Source organism: Ceratotherium simum, chromosome 7 (assembly GCF_057802395.1).
Source record: "Ceratotherium simum simum isolate JZ-2026a chromosome 7, ASM5780239v1, whole genome shotgun sequence".
In the NCBI taxonomy this organism is placed as follows: domain Eukaryota; kingdom Metazoa; phylum Chordata; class Mammalia; order Perissodactyla; family Rhinocerotidae; genus Ceratotherium; species Ceratotherium simum.
Genome location: NC_141906.1, coordinates 69,011,675 through 69,027,572, shown reverse-complemented (window position 1 = coordinate 69,027,572; position 15,898 = coordinate 69,011,675). Strand labels below are relative to the sequence as shown.

General features: G+C 50.7%; 3 protein-coding genes and 1 long non-coding RNA gene across 18 annotated transcripts in view; 1 reads left to right on the top strand and 3 right to left on the bottom strand.

Moving 5' to 3' along the window:
* Positions 1 to 495: 495 nt before the first annotated feature.
* On the bottom strand, positions 496 to 5,227 carry TMEM25 (transmembrane protein 25). 9 transcript variants are annotated; one of them, XM_087433788.1, is made up of 9 exons: positions 4,739 to 5,032; positions 4,467 to 4,638; positions 3,879 to 4,190; positions 3,153 to 3,443; positions 2,820 to 2,951; positions 2,494 to 2,524; positions 2,238 to 2,265; positions 2,011 to 2,097; positions 496 to 1,861 (listed from the first exon to the last, which is right to left on the bottom strand). In XM_087433788.1, the coding sequence occupies exons 1-9, from the start codon at positions 4,952 to 4,954 to the stop codon at positions 1,838 to 1,840; spliced, it is 1,293 nt and encodes a 430-aa protein (XP_087289914.1). In that variant the 5' UTR covers positions 4,955 to 5,032; the 3' UTR covers positions 496 to 1,837. The 9 variants fall into 9 exon arrangements, with proteins under 9 accessions (XP_087289914.1, XP_087289913.1, XP_087289911.1 ...); XM_087433787.1 differs by having other exon boundaries at positions 2,238 to 2,338; positions 4,739 to 5,030; XM_087433785.1 differs by lacking the exon at positions 4,739 to 5,032 and adding an exon at positions 5,068 to 5,227 and having other exon boundaries at positions 2,011 to 2,338.
* A 10-nt stretch (positions 5,228 to 5,237) lies between these two features.
* On the top strand, positions 5,238 to 10,583 carry LOC106801385 (uncharacterized). Its single transcript, XR_015552730.1, has 4 exons — positions 5,238 to 5,339; positions 9,391 to 9,497; positions 9,824 to 9,891; positions 10,438 to 10,583. It is a non-coding gene; the product is annotated as an uncharacterized LOC106801385 (long non-coding RNA).
* On the bottom strand, positions 5,317 to 9,471 carry TTC36 (tetratricopeptide repeat domain 36). Its single transcript, XM_014785112.2, has 3 exons — positions 9,354 to 9,471; positions 7,850 to 8,038; positions 5,317 to 5,660 (listed from the first exon to the last, which is right to left on the bottom strand). Exons 1-3 carry the CDS (start codon positions 9,469 to 9,471, stop codon positions 5,356 to 5,358), a joined length of 612 nt encoding a protein of 203 aa, XP_014640598.2. The 3' UTR covers positions 5,317 to 5,355.
* KMT2A (lysine methyltransferase 2A) overlaps positions 10,163 to 15,898 on the bottom strand; it is an 82,851-nt gene continuing 77,115 nt past the window's right edge. For all 7 annotated transcript variants that reach the window (XM_087433776.1, XM_087433778.1, XM_087433777.1 and 4 more), the window contains one exon: positions 10,163 to 15,104. In XM_087433776.1, the coding sequence (XP_087289902.1) occupies positions 14,829 to 15,104 (276 nt within the window). In that variant the 3' untranslated portion in view covers positions 10,163 to 14,828. The remainder of the gene's footprint in view (positions 15,105 to 15,898) is intronic.

Genomic DNA, 15,898 nt, shown 5'->3' with positions numbered 1-15,898 from the left:
CGAACCCCAGGCCACCGCAGCAGAGCGCGCGCACTTAACAGCTTGTGCCACCAGGCCGGCCCCAATATTATTTATTTTTAAAAATAAAAGATCTGAAGCAAATAAGGTAAAATGTTAAGATTCAAAAGACTTGAGTGGTGGGCATGCAGGTGTTTGCTATACTTGCTCTACTGTGTGATTTAAAGATTTCATTTAAAAACCATATTCAGGGGCCAGCCTGGTGGCACAAGAGGTTAAGTGTGCGCGCTCTGCTGCGGCGGCCTGGGGTTCACAGGTTCGGATCCCAGGCGCACACTGACACACTGCTCGTCAAGCCATGCTGCGACGGCGTCCCATATAAAGTGGAGGAAGATGGGCACGGATGTTAGCCCAGGGCCAGTCTTCATCAACAACCAAAAAAAAAAAAAAAAAAAAGAGGAAGGATTGGCAGATGTTAGCTCAGGGCCGATCTTCCTCACCAAAAAAAAAAATATTCGAAGAAGTGAAGCAGACATGTAACATTCACTGTCAAGTTTATTGAATTGATTGTGTGCTCAGCACTGTCCTAGGCAGAAACATGATAAAAATTACAAAACAAGATATCAACAAGGGAAAAATATACTCTGCACTATATTAATTTGCAATCATTTCCACGTTGTTTTTCAAAGAGTTCTTAGGTTGTTTGGGGGTATGTGGTCTCCCTCTTCCTCCATGTCCCCCTAAAGCTTCTGGCATTGATGAATTATGTGCCACTATGACCGTCCCCTAAAGAACAGAGGGTAGGACACGCAGAGCGGCTTTCTGCTTATGGGCAGTCAGGGGATGGTTAGGGGTGGGGTCCCATCGTGGGGGAGACATATTGAGAGGGAAACTGTCAACCCCGAGGGCTCAGGGCACTCACAGTGAATCAGAGGAAGGCCAGACTTGGGGAAGCCACACAGCGGGCCCTGAGGCCCTCACTCACCCCCTCCCCAGGGGATGTGCTTAAAGTGCTAACACTGTAAGAAAATAACACTGTAAGAAAATAGCCACATGCTGTCCTGGATGCCACTGGACTTCTCACCTCCCTCTTTTCTTCCTGACTTGTGCTAACACCAGGCGCTGGCAACTCCAGGGGCCAGGCCAGTGGGGAAGTCTAGTGCCAGGTGAAGAAGTGGAGACGGTCCAGTGTGTAACCTATGATGCCCAAGCGGAGGCGGGGCAGAGGGGACAGAGAAGGGCAGAGAGGTATGCAGCAAAAGGGACTAGTTTGTGCTTGGCCAATGCCCCTGAGCCAGGGGTTGGTTCCTATGCAAAGGGCAGTTTGGTTCTATACAGCCAGCAGGGTCCTAAATTTTCCCTGAAGGAACAAAGCAGCATAGCATGGGAAGGAAATCCAAGACGTGCAGGGCCCTCTGTCCCCCAACCAGGCATGCCCCCATGCCCGCTGTACACGGTGCAAAGGATACTGGTGTGGGGCACAGAGTGGGTCCAAGCCAACAGGGCCATGCCACACTTAGATGCTGGATGACCTCTGGACAAAGAGCTCCATCTGTCTGGACACAGGCATGACATGCAAGCCCCCAACCTGAGAACAAGGGGCTTAGAGCCAGCTGGCAGCCTTGCCAAGGATACCTGTCCCCCTGAGGGTCAGATCCCAGTGAAACGCATCATGTGGATGACACAGAGGCCACTCCAGCCAGGAGGGCAGGTAAAAGTGGCAGTGGCATGACCTCTTCACGTTGACAACGTGGCCAGACAGGGGATGTCTTGGAGGAGAAGGAGGAGAGGCCCAGGGGCCAAGAGAGTACCCTCATCTCGCCCTCAGCTCAGAGCCAGATCTCATCACTGCTCACACTGGACACTCGATAGATGTAGCTCAGCATTGGGAGACGGATGAAACCTGCAGGGTCAAAGATGCCCAAGAGTCTCAGTAACCTTCATTCCTTGGAAGTTGGGAGACCTTTCTCCGCCCCAGGGACTCAGAGGCCTTTTGCATAAGCAAAAGGCTGGGGAGCAGAGGAGGAGGGCAGCAGGCCCCTTTCCCAGTACCTCGGCTGGTGAGGAGGCCACCAGGCTCTGGGTCCAAAAGCTCTGGTCGGCTGTTGTTCTGAGCCATCTGGCCATCTGCTGGTTTTCCTGTTGGGTGACAAAGTGCGTGGTGCCCAGGACAAGGAGTATGCCTGATGGGGCCCAGCCCCTCCTAAGTACCAGGGTCTGTCTTTTTTCAGAAGCACCTCCGAAGATAATGCAGAAGCAAACAGAGGGTCTGGATGTACCTCTGGTGTCTGGAGTGAGGTCATTGAGCTGCAGGTTGGAGGGGAGGGACATGTTCTCCCGTGGTAGGCGCACATTGTTGAGTTTCAGGTTGTTGGAGTCACTACAGGGCAGAAAAAGCCTGGGATACGCCCTGGCTCCAGCAGGCACAGATTCCTGCTTTGCGGCCCGTTCCAGAACAACCAGAAACCCCAGGTTTCCAACTGTCTCCATGCTCATATCAGTTCAGCCCATCCACCCAGACCCAGGAAGAGTTACCTAGAGATCAGAGATGGGCGCCGGGAAGGGCCTGAGGAGAAAGAAACCACGTCACCGGTTTCAATGTACCACCCACTCTGGGCTCTGCCCCTGTGCCCTTTCAGACCCAGGACCCTCAGGCCAGGGGTCTCTCAAAAGCCCAGCCCTGGCTCTGGGACCAGGCCCTGCGCCCTGGGATGCATGTGGTCTTACCCATGGCCATTCCTGGGAAGACCTGTTCTGTCACTTGTCAGAGACCACTTGTTCTGCCCAGCTCCACTCACAGCCTTTGCTGCTCACCCCAACCTCATCTCCCTCACCCTCAGCCCTCCACCGTTTTGGCCTACCTTTGGTCTTCTTCTCTTTCCTGCAGACCAGGCAAGCCACCAAGGTGCTGAATCCCACCAGGGTGCCCAGGGCAAGCCCTCCAGCCACAACGATGCCCAGCAGTGGCACTTCCACCCGGGTGGCCAGGAGCCCTGTAGGTTGTCCTCTGGTTAGGTTCCAAGTGGGCAGGGCCCCCAACTCGGAGATGCCACAGGTAGGACTCTGTCATCCTTGCCCAGGTGGCTGGGTCAGCTCATTAACAAGACTCACTCAAGGGCACCAAGTCTCCCATTTCCGTACAGAGATCCCATACCCACCTCAGGCTTTGCTGGGCCATTGCTGCCAGTGCTCACCTGGGCCCGGAAGCGAGGCACTGGTGACACCCACGTCGTTGGTGGCTACCACAGAGAGGTTGTGCGCCAGGCTGTGGAGCTGCAGCTGCACAGTGTGGTTGGTGAGCCAGGGGTAGTTCTGCGCATCCAACACCAGGAAGTCGGAGGTGTTGACAGTCACTGGCCCATCCTGGTCGATCCAGGTCACATTGGCAGGTGGGTTGGCACGCACCAGGGCAAAAAGGACAACCAGGAGGCCCGGGCCCTGAGCTTCCTGGTACTTGGCCCCGACCTGGGCAATCTCCGGCTTAACTGGTGCAAAGCAGAGACCAATGTGCTCTCACCACAGCCCCTCAACTCCTTGCTCTTTCCTCCCAAACCCAGAAGGGAGCCAGGGGCCTGGACCTCTCCTTGAGGGGGCACTGGGAAGCAGGATGGCTGGGTCTGCCAGGGAGCCAGCATTTCGTCATGATTAAGAGTATAAACACTAGGGCCAAAATAACCCGATTTGAATCCTGGCTCTGCTACTTACCAGCTGTATGACCTCGGGCAGTTTGCTTAACCACTCTGTACCTAAGTTTTCTCGTTTGTAAAATGCAGATAACAATACTAATTACCTCATAGGGTTATTGTGAGGATAAAGTGAGTTAATATTTGCAAAGTGCTTAAGTGTTTGTTAAATGTCCTATGGGACCACCTGCCTGGTGGCCCCCGGGGCCTCTCCCTGTCCACCTGAGGGGCACTCACATTGCACATTGAGGATGACGGAGGCGTTGGCTGACCGGCCCCTGCCCGGGTCCTGCAGGGAGCAGTTGAGCTCATGCTGGGCCCGCTGGGCAGTGACAGTGAAGGTGCTGGTGCCTCCAGAGAAGGCCTCCCCGTCCACGCTGAGCAGTCTGGAGGTGCTGGACTCCTGCAGCTGTCCATCCAGGTACCAGGCCAATCGGGGGGTACCAGGCCCTCCCGCCACCTGGCAGGTGAAGGCGTGGCGTTCATTCTCCCGCAGTGCCCGCTCGGCCCAGGTCTGACCATCAATTTGTGGCTCCAACTCCCCCCAACCTGGAACACAGCAGGAGGTTCTCTGGACGGCTGGGGATGGGTTAGTACTGTTCTCTGACCAGGAAGGGGTCCAGTTACAGAGGGGCAGCAGGTCAAGAGACAGAGCACCTGAGTTCTCTCACCAGGGACTGGCAAGACCTTGGGTAGGTGGGTGAGGGGAACCCAGGTCTGGTGCCTGGGGCCTGAAGTGGGTACCCAAACCGAAGGTGCAAGCAAGGAGCGGAAAGGGGGAACTTGACCCGGAAATGCTTGGCCAAGGGATGAACAGGGGGGTACCTGAGCTCAGAAGGGCTGGCAGGAGCAGCAGTGTGTGCGGGAGGGTAGCTGGGCCTGGAGGCAGCACCATGGTGGCCCTGGCCTGGGCCCCAGGCTGCGGAGGGAAGGGGGCGGGCGTCGATGTTAGCCAGGTGACAACAGGCAAGCTTAGTAATTCCTCCAGGAATTTACTCTGCAGAAACAAAAATGAACTTTGCACGGAAACACAAATGTAGACTGACCCACAGTGGTGAAGGCAAGGAAGCAAAAAGCCAAGCCCACCCAGCACGTACCTGTACACCCTGCGGGCGCGGAACTGAGCGCCGACTCCAGGGGACAAACAGGTACACACCCTCACATACAAAAAAACGAGCAATCGTGCAGCATGCAGCAGGCGCGCGCGCGCGCGTACACACACACACACACACACTGGGGTACACATGCCCCTCCTCCAAAGGGTCGGTCCTTCTCCCGACTCCGTCTCTCTCCTTCCCCATTCCCCCTGCCATCTCGCGCCCTACACCCCCTTTCCCATCCTTCTGGTTGTTCACGCGGAGGTGGAGCCGAAAGGCGGGGGTCGCGAAGCATCCCGGCCCCGGCCCCGCCTTCCCGGGCGGCTCACCTGGCTCCCTCCCCGAGCGCCGCCGGAGCAACTGCTCAGGTCTGACGAGCACCGCAGTCCGCCGCAGGGGCCGGGGCTGCGCCAGTCAGGGCCAATCAATGCCCGACCACGGCCGGCGGGCCCCTCCCCCCGGGCAGGTGGGCGGCAGCTCCTCTCCCAGGCCTCCCCCACCCCCGCCATCCCGGCGCGCGCAGACGGCCTCCCACGCAGGGGACGCCGGAGTGCCCTCCGCTTGCGGGGACGGCGCTGGACGCAGACACAGGCGGGACTCGGTACGAGCTGGCAGCTTTATTGGTTGGCGGCCCCCCCCTCCCGTCGCCCGCGGGCCGGCTCGGCGCCGGGTGCGGGCCCGCGCAGCTGCGCCATCATGTCGGCCAGCATGCGGTTGCACAGTGCGGCGTAGGGGTTGAGCAGCACCAGCTGGCGCCGCGCGAAGGGGCTGCCCAGCCGCGCCGCCCGCTCGAAGTCCCTGCGGGCGTCGTCGTCGCGGCCCTGCAGTCGCGCCAAGAGCCCGCGCTGCACGAAGCCCTGGCGGGCGGCGCGGCCCCGGCCTCGGCTCAGCTCCAGGGCGCGCTCCAGGTCCTCCAGGGCGCCTGTGGGATGGGCGGGCCGGGGTCAGAGCTTCGGCAGGCACTCATCCGGGGTCAGAATTGGGGCCCTGGGGCTCAGTCATATACACCCCGCCTGCGCTTGATCCTAGAGGTAGGTATTGTTAGTCCCATCACATAGATGAAGACTAGAAGAGTGGGCAAGACTTGCCCTGGGCTACACAGCCAGTTTAGTGGCAGAGCTGGGACTAAAGTCCAGGTTTCACCTTGTCCCTATTATTTTCCACCATCTAATACACCAAAACCGGAACGTTGCTAGGAGGATTTCCAAGGTCACTATGTTCATGAATTTGGCCCGTTGCCCGGCATATAGCAGGCAGTTTATTCCACACATACGTTATTAAGGATCCGCCATGCAGCAGGTGATTATGAATCCTAGACTCAAAAAAAATTATTATGAACTGACAACCATTTCTTACCAATACGATAAAATCCGTTTCTCTTTCTTTTCCTTTTGAAGGCTTTTCTCTCCTCGTTTCCATTGTGTGCTTTAAAATAGCTTCTCTCTCACCTGTTTTCTTGACTGCCTGTCTTTCCTCATTCTTTATCTCCATGATAATTATTTTGTATCTGATTTTCTTTGGAGGAGGTCTTGGAGCTAGAGACCATTTGGAGCCATTTTTATTTTTATCATCCTCGTAAAATATTTGGATTTCATCAGAACTCTGAACTCAAGCTCAGGCAGCCAGCTGGCATCTACTGTAGGGTGCACCGAGCTGCATTTCTTCTGGGCTCTGCTTCGGTTTGCTCGTATTCTCTAAAGAGCTGTCAGGGTGCTTGGGGAGATCCAGCATCATCCTAGAGAAAGGCTGATCCTCCCTGTACTGTCTCTCTGTGTTTTGGTCCCTGGAACCCAGCAGGGGCTATGCTCCCCATCCCACCCAGACGGTTGAGAAGCCCTCTGATCATAGCGTTCCTTGGTTTCCTTTGGAGGAGCTGGTCTGGAGGAATGGAAAGCCTCATCCAGGCGGAATCACTTTTGATCTGGGGTTTTGGTCTGCAGGCTGTCGCCAGCGACCTCCACGGCCCTGCCTGGCCAGAGCCAGGTGGCAGATGAGCCTGGAAAAGGGGCTCTTGGGGCTCTACAGTGTTCCTAGAATGGAGTCCAAACTCCTGGGTCTGGCATTCCTGGCCCAGGGAGCACCTCCACTACTATGAGTGGTAACAGTGTAGTAGTTCCCAGCTAGGTTTCTGTGGTTACACCTTCACATCAGCCTGCTCTTTGGTCCCCAGCATGACCTTCTCTGTCCCATTGTCCCCACTCCAGCCAGAGTAACCTGCATGCAGCAGGTTTGATCCAGTCACTCCCCAGTTAAAACCCTTTAGTGATTCCCCACGTTTACAAGACACAGTCCCATCTCAGCCCAACGTTCCCAGTTCTTCACCATCTGGCCCCTATTTGCCATCCTTCCACCACTCCTTGCTCCAGCCAGCCTGGAGATCTGAAGTTCCCTGTACCTGTTCGTGCCTTCTGGACCTCTACAGGCTGTGCCTTCTCCCTCTGACTCCCTTCCATCCTGCTAACTCCTCATCCTTCAAAACGCACCCCTCAGGAACAGATCCCAGGCTGAGCCCTCTCAAACTCCTTATGCTGGTATCATAATTATGTGTCTGTCCTACGCCCTCAACTGTGAGCTTTTTGTGAAGGAGTATCATGTGGGGATTAAGAGCACACACTCTGGAGCCCTGCCAACTGGTCAGATCCCAGCTGGCCACTTCTCAGCTGTATGAGAGGAGCAAGTTACTTAACCCCCATCTTCAGTTTCCTCATCTGTAAGTGGAGACAACAATGGTACATACCTGGTAGGGTCGTTGCAAGGATTAAATGAGTTACTACATCTTACACGTAAAGTGCTTAGTGCCGGCACATACTAATTTAGTAATTGCTATAAGTATATCTTTTATCCTTTGTCCTCAACATCTAGCCCACTGCTACAATAGTAGGTTCTCAGTAAATGTTTAAGTAAATAAATGGAATGCATTCTCTTCTGACTTTCACCGTAGCCCCAAGAGGTTAGCAGGGCCCATCATATATGTCTTATAGGTCAGAACATAGGTTCCACAGGGGTTTAGTGAGTCCCCCCGGCCCCATGCCCCAGCCCCATGGCCACTTTGTCTCTCGTCTGTGCACTCCAGGGCCCCTTCTGCAGAGGCTCCAGGGCGTCTCCTCTCACCTGCCACGTCTCCCTGGAGTCGCAGGGCTTGGGCTCGGTTGTTGTAGGCTGAGGCCCTCTCAGGCAGCAGGTTGATGGCTTGGCCAAACCTCTCCAGGGCTGTGCTGAGGTCGCCAGCCTCTGCTGCCATCACCCCCTGCAGCTCCAGGGCCTTGGACTGCTCCAGCTGTGCTCGAGGGAAAACTCCGTCTGTGCCAGGGAAGAAGCCAGGAAGGGACAGGTGTGCAGTTGGGAGCAAGAAGCAAAAGCCACCTCAGGCTTTGGAAACCTGGGACTTGAGCCAGAGCTGATGAGGCTGGAGTGTGAGTCACAGCAGGAGTCTGATGCAGTGTTTGGGGCAGGGAGAGCTGAGGTCACCAAGGCTGAGAGCTAACACTGCCTAAGTTCCAAAGGGACCTGGGAAAGGTCCTTGGTTGGCTCCCCATTGCCAAGAGAATGAAGCCCAAACCCCTCAGCCTGTAGCTAAGTGACTTGCTCAGGTCACACAGCCCATAAATTGCACAGCTTAGATTTGAACCCAGATCTTTCTGGCTCCTTAGCCTGCCCCATTTTATTCTACTACACTGCCTCCCACATGAAGTCCACCATGAAGTACCCAGGTCATGAAAATCACTTCTGGGGGCCGGCCGGGTGGTGCAAGTGGTTAAGTGCACATGCTCCGCTGCGGTGGCCCAGGGTTCGCCGGTTCAGATCCTGGGTGCACACTGACGCACCGCTTGGCAAGCCATGCTGTGGTGGCATCCCATATAAAGTGGAGGAAGATGGGCACAGATGTTAGCCCAGGGCCAGTCTTCCTCAGCAAAAAAACAAACAAAAAAAAGAGGATTGGCAGATGTTAGCACAGGGCTGATCTTCCTCACAAAAAAAAAAAAAAGGAAGTCACTTCCGATACATCCCTCAGCTTTTTAGCGTGAAGTTTCAGTAAGGCTTAGGCTTCACTCCTTTAGAAGCAAAGGGCATCAAAAACTTCTGATGGGGACACGAGTCCCCATTAGGGACCGATGGAAAAGCCAATGAATGCACTCACTCTGTGGAAGAATTAGCTCAGTGCTTGGCTTGTAACGGTGTGTGACACTGAATGCTTGCTTAGGTTCTGCGTGTTTAAGTTGGAATCATTCAGCTGAGCCACCCCCTGCCCTGTTTCTGTCTTCCATTCTGTGTAGGGTGATATACTCTGTTATGACAAAGATGTGAGAGTTTAACATCCCCCCTTCCCAAACACAGTTAAGCTTGGATCATGGGGTGAATTAAGTGGTGAGGTAAGTTCAGAGGTGTGAGGGCTGAAGGATTAAGACAAACCCTGGCTTTCTCCTCTTGGCGGTGGCTGTTGCCAAACCCCATCAGTGCACTAAGGATCAGCCGGCCTCTCTGATTCCAATCTCAATCATCATCCAAGGGTCGTGGAACAAGGGGCCTTGTAAGACCACCTCCCTTTGCCACCCCAGGGAGGCCAGCAGACCAGCCAGCCAACGTGGAGAACTGTACTCCAAGGTCAAATACTCACCTTCATCTGCTTCTTCCTTCTGTGCTTCCTCTCCTAGGTCTAACCCAACAACGTCTCCAAACGGGGTGTCAGGGTTGAATATGGCCTGCAACACTGCCTGATCATTTGGAGTCCCCATGGTGCTCAACTCCAAAATCCGAAAAGGTGACTCAGGATCAGAGGGAGGAAGGAGGGGTGGGGGCTGGGCCTCACAGCCAGCAGATCTAGAGGCGGTTCTGTTTGAGGACCATCCCCCCTGAGGAGGAGTGTCTTCCATTCTTTGGCTGTAGTGTAAACTCAACCCCCTTTGGCCTGGGGTTAGGGACCCTGGCTTGGCAGAACCTTTATAAATATTTCTCAACTGCCTCCCCACCCCCACCTCAGTCCTAGGAGAAACAGAGTAAATAAATCCAATTTCAGCCTTAAGGTGGAGTGGAGCAAGAGAGGGTCCAGGTTCTCCCTGAAATGCTTTCATTTTATTATATTCATAGATTGGGAGAAAATCCTTCAAAGCCACTGCTTGACCGCCCATGGATAAAGGAGGAGGGATACACAGGAGGTAAAAGAACTATTCCTTTATCCTCTTGACTTCTTCCTCATATCCAGAATTACTTTTGTCCTGAACATACACCACTGATGAGTAAGGCATCAAGCCTATCGCTGATAAGAGAGCCAGTGTGGCGTGGGGCCTGAAGGCAGGTAGTGAGGAATGATTTACTGATTCCACCTTAAAAGAAGGGACTGTGGAAGGTACTTTGTAATCAGGTCACAGGCCACTCCAGTCCCCCATTTCTCCACCCCAGCCAAAGCCAAAAGAGAGCTCAACCATGTGCAGCAATAAACTTGACATGTTTATTAATTAAACTATCACTTAAATAAAAAAAAGTGCATAGAAAATAAACATGTTTAAAAACTCCTTTTTTTTTTTTTACAACTATGTACACTTTTTACTTTTACATTCAGTCTTTCGTAGAGAGCTTTCAGCATTATTATTTTTTGAACTATTAAAGTATTTTCCTTCATCCCTGTCACAGGGAGTTAACACTGATGGACTTTAGACACATTTTTTCCTTTTTTTTTTTTTTTTCTCTTTTTCTCTAACCAGAAGCTTGGAAGAACACAAGGAAAAAAAACCCAAAAGATCTGTTATACATGATAAAGTTGTCAAGAAATGTCTTATTTCTAGAAAAGAAGCTTGTCATCTGTTGAGCTTTTGAAACAATTATTCAACTACCTGTATTTACTAAAGAGATTGTTAAAAGTTCAATAAAAGAAACACCACAAGTCTATTTTCTTGGTTGAAAGACAGAACTAGAGTACCTCGGAACAAGATACCAGGAAAGCACAGAACACAATATTCCCCTAAATGCAGGTGGTAACCCCAACATTCATAACCAAAAATAGAGAAACAAGGAGTACAGGTACTGACTGGCAACATTCATGGGCAGAAAAAATCCAGGTGACACCGTTTCTGCATCTCCCTCTGATCCTAAGGAGGGACTGTCTTACCATCCCTTTATGGTTTGGGTTCCCCCCATTTCAGGGGATCAGAGGAGTGCCAGACTGACATTTTCCTGCCACTACTAGCAACTGTAACACAATCCTTATCTATAGTGTTAAGAGAATTAAAAGCCATGGACTGAACTAGGCTTTGTTACATGGTGCATTACTATATTAGTTCCTATATATATCATATTTATACTTATTTGAAAACCAAAACAAAAAAGTTGCAAGTTTTCAGAGTGTGAGACTTGACTGGTATTCATGATTCGGCACAAAACCATCTGCTCAATAACCTTGTATTGCTTGAAAATGAAGGAAATGAAACACAAAATTACACCCAGCCCTTTGCAATGACCCGCTTTTCCTTTAAAAAAAAACAAAAAACCCAAAAAACCAAAACTTGATTTCTATTTAAAAAAATCTCAAATCAAACTTAGAAGTTAACATCTGACAAGGTTTTGACCTTTAGTATTTTCAGATATTTGATTGAACATCAGTCCTTTAGAAAGATACATTCATTAAAAGATTTTTTTTTTGTTTTTTTTTGTTGTTGTTGTATTTTTTTTAAATCAAGGGAGCTGCATGGTGCTCACTGCATTGGCCGGGAGGCTTCACAGAGGCAAGCGGGGTGGTGGACTGGATCCCAGCAAAGGAGTCTCGTTGAAAACATAAATAGCTGCCAGGGCTTCCCCCTTAATTCTTGTTATTGGTCTAAAAACAGGAGGGGCTGTGCTGGAGGTGGTGGACGGTAACAGAGGGAGCCAAGAGACCAAGTTCCGGCCAAAGGGTCAGCGCCATGCAGCTATTCTGGTTACACAGTTGTCACTGGCCACCAGGAAATGCAGCCACAACAGGTTCTAGCAGCAAAGCTGTAAGTGAGCTGGCTCTCTCACTGAGAACTGACCAGGTTTGCAGTTGTTACTCCTTAGGGATTGGGGATGCCCCTTGGGGGATTCTTGGGAACGACCCACCACAGTTCCTCAGTCTGCACTTTTGTGTGGAGATTCCCTTGGTCACTTTGAAAACAAACTCAGAGGTGTTTGGGAGATAGCTATGCCGTTTTTTGCCTTCTTTCCCTCTTATAGGGAAACCTTAGCTTATTCCTCAAGTTGCTGGCAGGTATGCTGAATTTTGGCAATGGACTCAAGGTTAAGCTATAAGAGCAATTACTCATTTCTGTGGGTGACAATTAGGGAGTGGAAAGGCAAGGCAAACCATCTGCGGCTGGCAGAAGGAAAGATGTGGGTTCCTCCCCTGGCCTCAGGGTTGGGGATTGGTAGAAAGAGAATGAGGAGGGGGCTCACAGTACAGCATGGCCTAGCAGGGCAGTAACTAGGTCTATTTAGCTGAGTTTCCCCCACCCCCTGACTGGCCTTTGGGTCTTTCTCAAGGTGAATTCATGACCCATCAGTGCATTAATCATTTCAGTAACAAATGCAGCTTAAGGTTTTTTTCTTAAAAAAAAAAAAAAAAAAGGAACAAAAGGATTTACAAAAAAACCTCACACAGTGCAATAATAAAGGAAACCAGACACGAGTGGAACCCCTAGGGCCACTGTATCTTGTTCATGGGCAAGAGGAAGAAGGGAGGTGAGGTCTGGGTAGAGTGCTTTTCCCCAGTCCTCTGCTGGCACTTCTCCATGATGACAAGGAAGTCGCTGCCATCCTGGCCGCAATACAGGGCTCCCTGCATGACAGTAAAACTGTTCCAGCAAAGCCACCAGACAAAGTTCTTACGCTTATGGAAGAATAGGGAGCCCAGGATGGAAGGCACAGCAGAGCCATGAGTCCTGGGGCAGAGGGCGCTGGGCTGAGTCGTATTGCTTTGCTAGACTTCCATAGGAATGGGCTTCTTGTGGTGAGAAAAGGGTGCCCCACCCTCTACTGGACTACACTGCTCTGAAACCTTGTGGCTGACAGAGGCAGAGAAAAATTTGCTTCATTGTGAGTGGTCAGACTGTGCTTCAGTTTCAACAGGCTGCCCCAAAAGAGGGCACAGGGGGATCCACGGGTTCTTTGCAGGTATGAGGACTTGGTGGGCAGAGGAAAAGGGAGCGAGGTGACCTATGAGGCAGATGGTGATGGAAAATGTCAGGTTGCCATTCAACTTGGTTGTTAACTCTGAAGTAGGAAAGATGAGGGAAATGTAGCTTACCACTTCTCACCACTCTGAGCGAGTGCCAGAAAGGAGAGAGAGAGCACAGGAAAGAAGAGGAAAACTGCTGTGTCAGATACTACTACAGCCTTCTGAGGAGCTTCAATATGGGAAGGAGGGGAGTGGCCCAATGGAGCTGGGTGACCTTCCTTTTCCATTTATTGTCAAAGAGCAAACCCAGGAAACGTTTATGTCAACAGGGCACAAACAAGCTACACATTAAACAACAAAAAGTACACCTTCCAGGGGGAAGTTGGGCAGGAAAAACCAGACTTTGTGTGTACAGCTGAATATTTTCTCTAACTTCATCCTATGAAAATAAAAAATTATTAAAAACCGATCTTCTTTTAAATTAGGATAATACCGCGGTTTAAAAAATAGCCTCGTCATAAGTGCTTCTCCCTATGAAGTGCTTCTCATAGAAAAATATACAAAATATATTTACATTTATAAAACCTTAAATAGTAAACTGTAAACAGAACAGAGTAAAATCCAATGACTTAATTTAACAGGTTCAGGACACTGTCTTGGGGAAAGGAAGAGAAGAAACATTTGATGCTGTTTTGACCACATCCTAAGGAGTAATCAGGGCAGTAGTGTCATTTAATTTACTTTATCAATGGATTTTGCACAGGTGGCAGAGTTCCCTCAATACTAGGTGGTCTAGTCCCCAAGTTTTGGGCCTTGAAATCTGATTAGTGTTCTGCCTTCAACTGGACACTGACCATTTAAAAACTGTCTTCCTATGTCTTAACAAGGGGAAAATAAAGTGAGCATGTCCTAAGAATGGGGACCAGGGGTCATCCTGGTTGTGATATTCTGGTTGTTGCATGATTCAAATCCTATTTAAATACTCTTTTTTCCTCTTGTAAAAAATCATGCTACATATATTTCTTTAAAACTCTCAGTGGAGCGCTATGAAAACTTCTCCAAATTCTGTCTGGTTATGGCCAATGGCTCCTGTCCACTTCCCCACTGGCAGTGCTTACAGGCTCAGGGAACGTTTTGTAGGCAAAGACTATGCCCAATAGGGAGTGTCCTTGAGCAGGGAGTCACTCTCCCCTACCACCCAGAAAGAATGGGAAAGCAGTGGGATGAAGAAAGGGGAAATGAAGAGAGTGGAGTGAAGAGAAGGAATGAGAGGGAAGCTGCTCCTATTGTCAAGAAAGGTAACTGGCTGAGATAAGGCTCATGGGGATAACACTCCCACTTAAAGCCCACAGGCTCAATGTTTGGTAATTAATTGGCACAACCCCAAGACAACCTTTTGACACCAAAGGTGCTAAGAATCCTGTCTCCCAACCAGAAGTGAACTCTCAAGGGGGAGGATAGTAGGGAAAACCGCCAGATCTTCTCTGTTTGTTCAACAGATGGCTACAGGCTGGGCCCGGCTGGCCAACTCTCAGGTATCCAACCAACCCTATGTTCGGGGCTTTGCCTGACCCCTCGCTTATAGTGCTTGGGAAAGGGCCAAGGCGAGGATGGCAACTTCTCTCTGAGGAGATGCTCAGGCCCAGTCTCCCAACATAACTAGCCCTCTATAGGCTCCTTCCAGGCAAGTCTGCTAGGGACCCCGTTTCCCACTTTTTAATGGCATACAATCAGAAGGGCCCCAGTAGAAAGCTCATCGTGGATCTTTTCTTTGAGACCTCCTCTCTCCCTCCAGGACTATGATCACATGTATATGTGAATATGGGACATACAGGAGCTCAGCCATCATGGAGGCTCCTCAACTGTGCCCACTCAATCCTGGAACTCCGAGCTGCTGGCAAAGGCCTTCAGCCTTGCTTTGGATGGCCCTGGGTCCTAGTACGCCAACACTGGGGGAGAAGAGCAGCTTTAGTTTAGGAACTTCCGGCATTTCTTGGCGCCACAGTTGCAGGGTAGCTTGTTGCTGGCATCCTCAATGGGGAACTTATAGTCGTAAGTGAGTTCTTCCCCTCGGTAGATCTTGCGCATGGCAAAGATGACAATGTGCTTCTGCCCATCAATATTGATGACCCGAGAGTAGCAGTTAGGCTCACAGGAGTGATTGATGAAGCGTGCAGCGTTTCCATGCATGGTGGCATCCACCACCTCGGAGTCGTCAATGCGGAACATGTAGCAACCAATGCCCTATACGTGGAGGAGAAAGGAGAAGAACTTGTTATTACGGCTCAGGTTTGGGGACATTTCCTAACCTTTTTCTGATGTGATACAGCTGCCAACAAACAGAGTTTCTGCTAGTAAAATCTCCAGATTTCTCCCATCTTTCAAGATACTTCCATGATGAATTCTTACATTATAGGCACTAGACCAGAGGTTTCTTAATGTCTCCACAGGAAAGAGAAACCTAAAGATTGTGTTGCTGTGTGCTTTTTTTTTTTTAATAGTCATTCTAACAGGTGTGAGATGGTAGCTCCTTGTGGCTTTTTTTTTTTTTTGTGGAAGATTGGCCCTGAGCTAACATCTGTTGCCAATCTTCCTCCTTTTTTCCTTTTTTCTCCCCAAAGCCCCAGCAGATAGTTGTATGTCATAGTTGTACATCCTTCTAGTTGCTGTATGTGGGACGCCACCTCAGCATGGCTTGATGAGCAGCGCGTAGGTCCACGCCCAGGATCCGAACCAGCAAACCCCGGGGCTGCCGGGCTGCCGAAGTGGAGGGCACGAACTTAACTGCCACGGCCCGGGGCTAGCCCTGCTGTGTGCTTTTGATCCTGGGATCCACTCAGACAAAGCTTTGAAGAGTATCTTTGTGTACTAATCTTTAGAGTGGACGCTGAACTTTTACTGGGCCCAACACAAATTTCAGAGATGTTTAAATGTAAAAAAAAAAAAACTTTGATAAAATACACTATTTCTTTTTTTTTTTTACATCATTTTATTGAGGTCATATTGGCTTATAACATTGTGTAAATTTCAGGTATACA

Excerpts from the sequence above, each read along its gene's own strand:
- TTC36 (XM_014785112.2), bottom strand. The coding sequence starts at position 9,471 with ATGGGGACTCCAAATGATCAGGCAGTGTTGCAGGCCATATTCAACCCT. Across the intron at positions 8,039-9,353 it reads GAAGGAAGAAGCAGATGAAG|ACGGAGTTTTCCCTCGAGCA; the intron begins GTGAGTATTTGA and ends TCCCTGGCACAG. Across the intron at positions 5,661-7,849 it reads ACTCCAGGGAGACGTGGCAG|GCGCCCTGGAGGACCTGGAG; the intron begins GTGAGAGGAGAC and ends CCCATCCCACAG.
- TMEM25 (XM_087433784.1), bottom strand. The coding sequence starts at position 4,954 with ATGGCAGGGGGAATGGGGAAGGAGAGAGACGGAGTCGGGAGAAGGACC. Across the intron at positions 2,952-3,152 it reads TGCCTCGCTTCCGGGCCCAG|GGCTCCTGGCCACCCGGGTG; the intron begins GTGAGCACTGGC and ends GACAACCTACAG. Across the intron at positions 1,862-2,010 it reads TGGCCTCCTCACCAGCCGAG|GTTTCATCCGTCTCCCAATG; the intron begins GTACTGGGAAAG and ends TTGACCCTGCAG.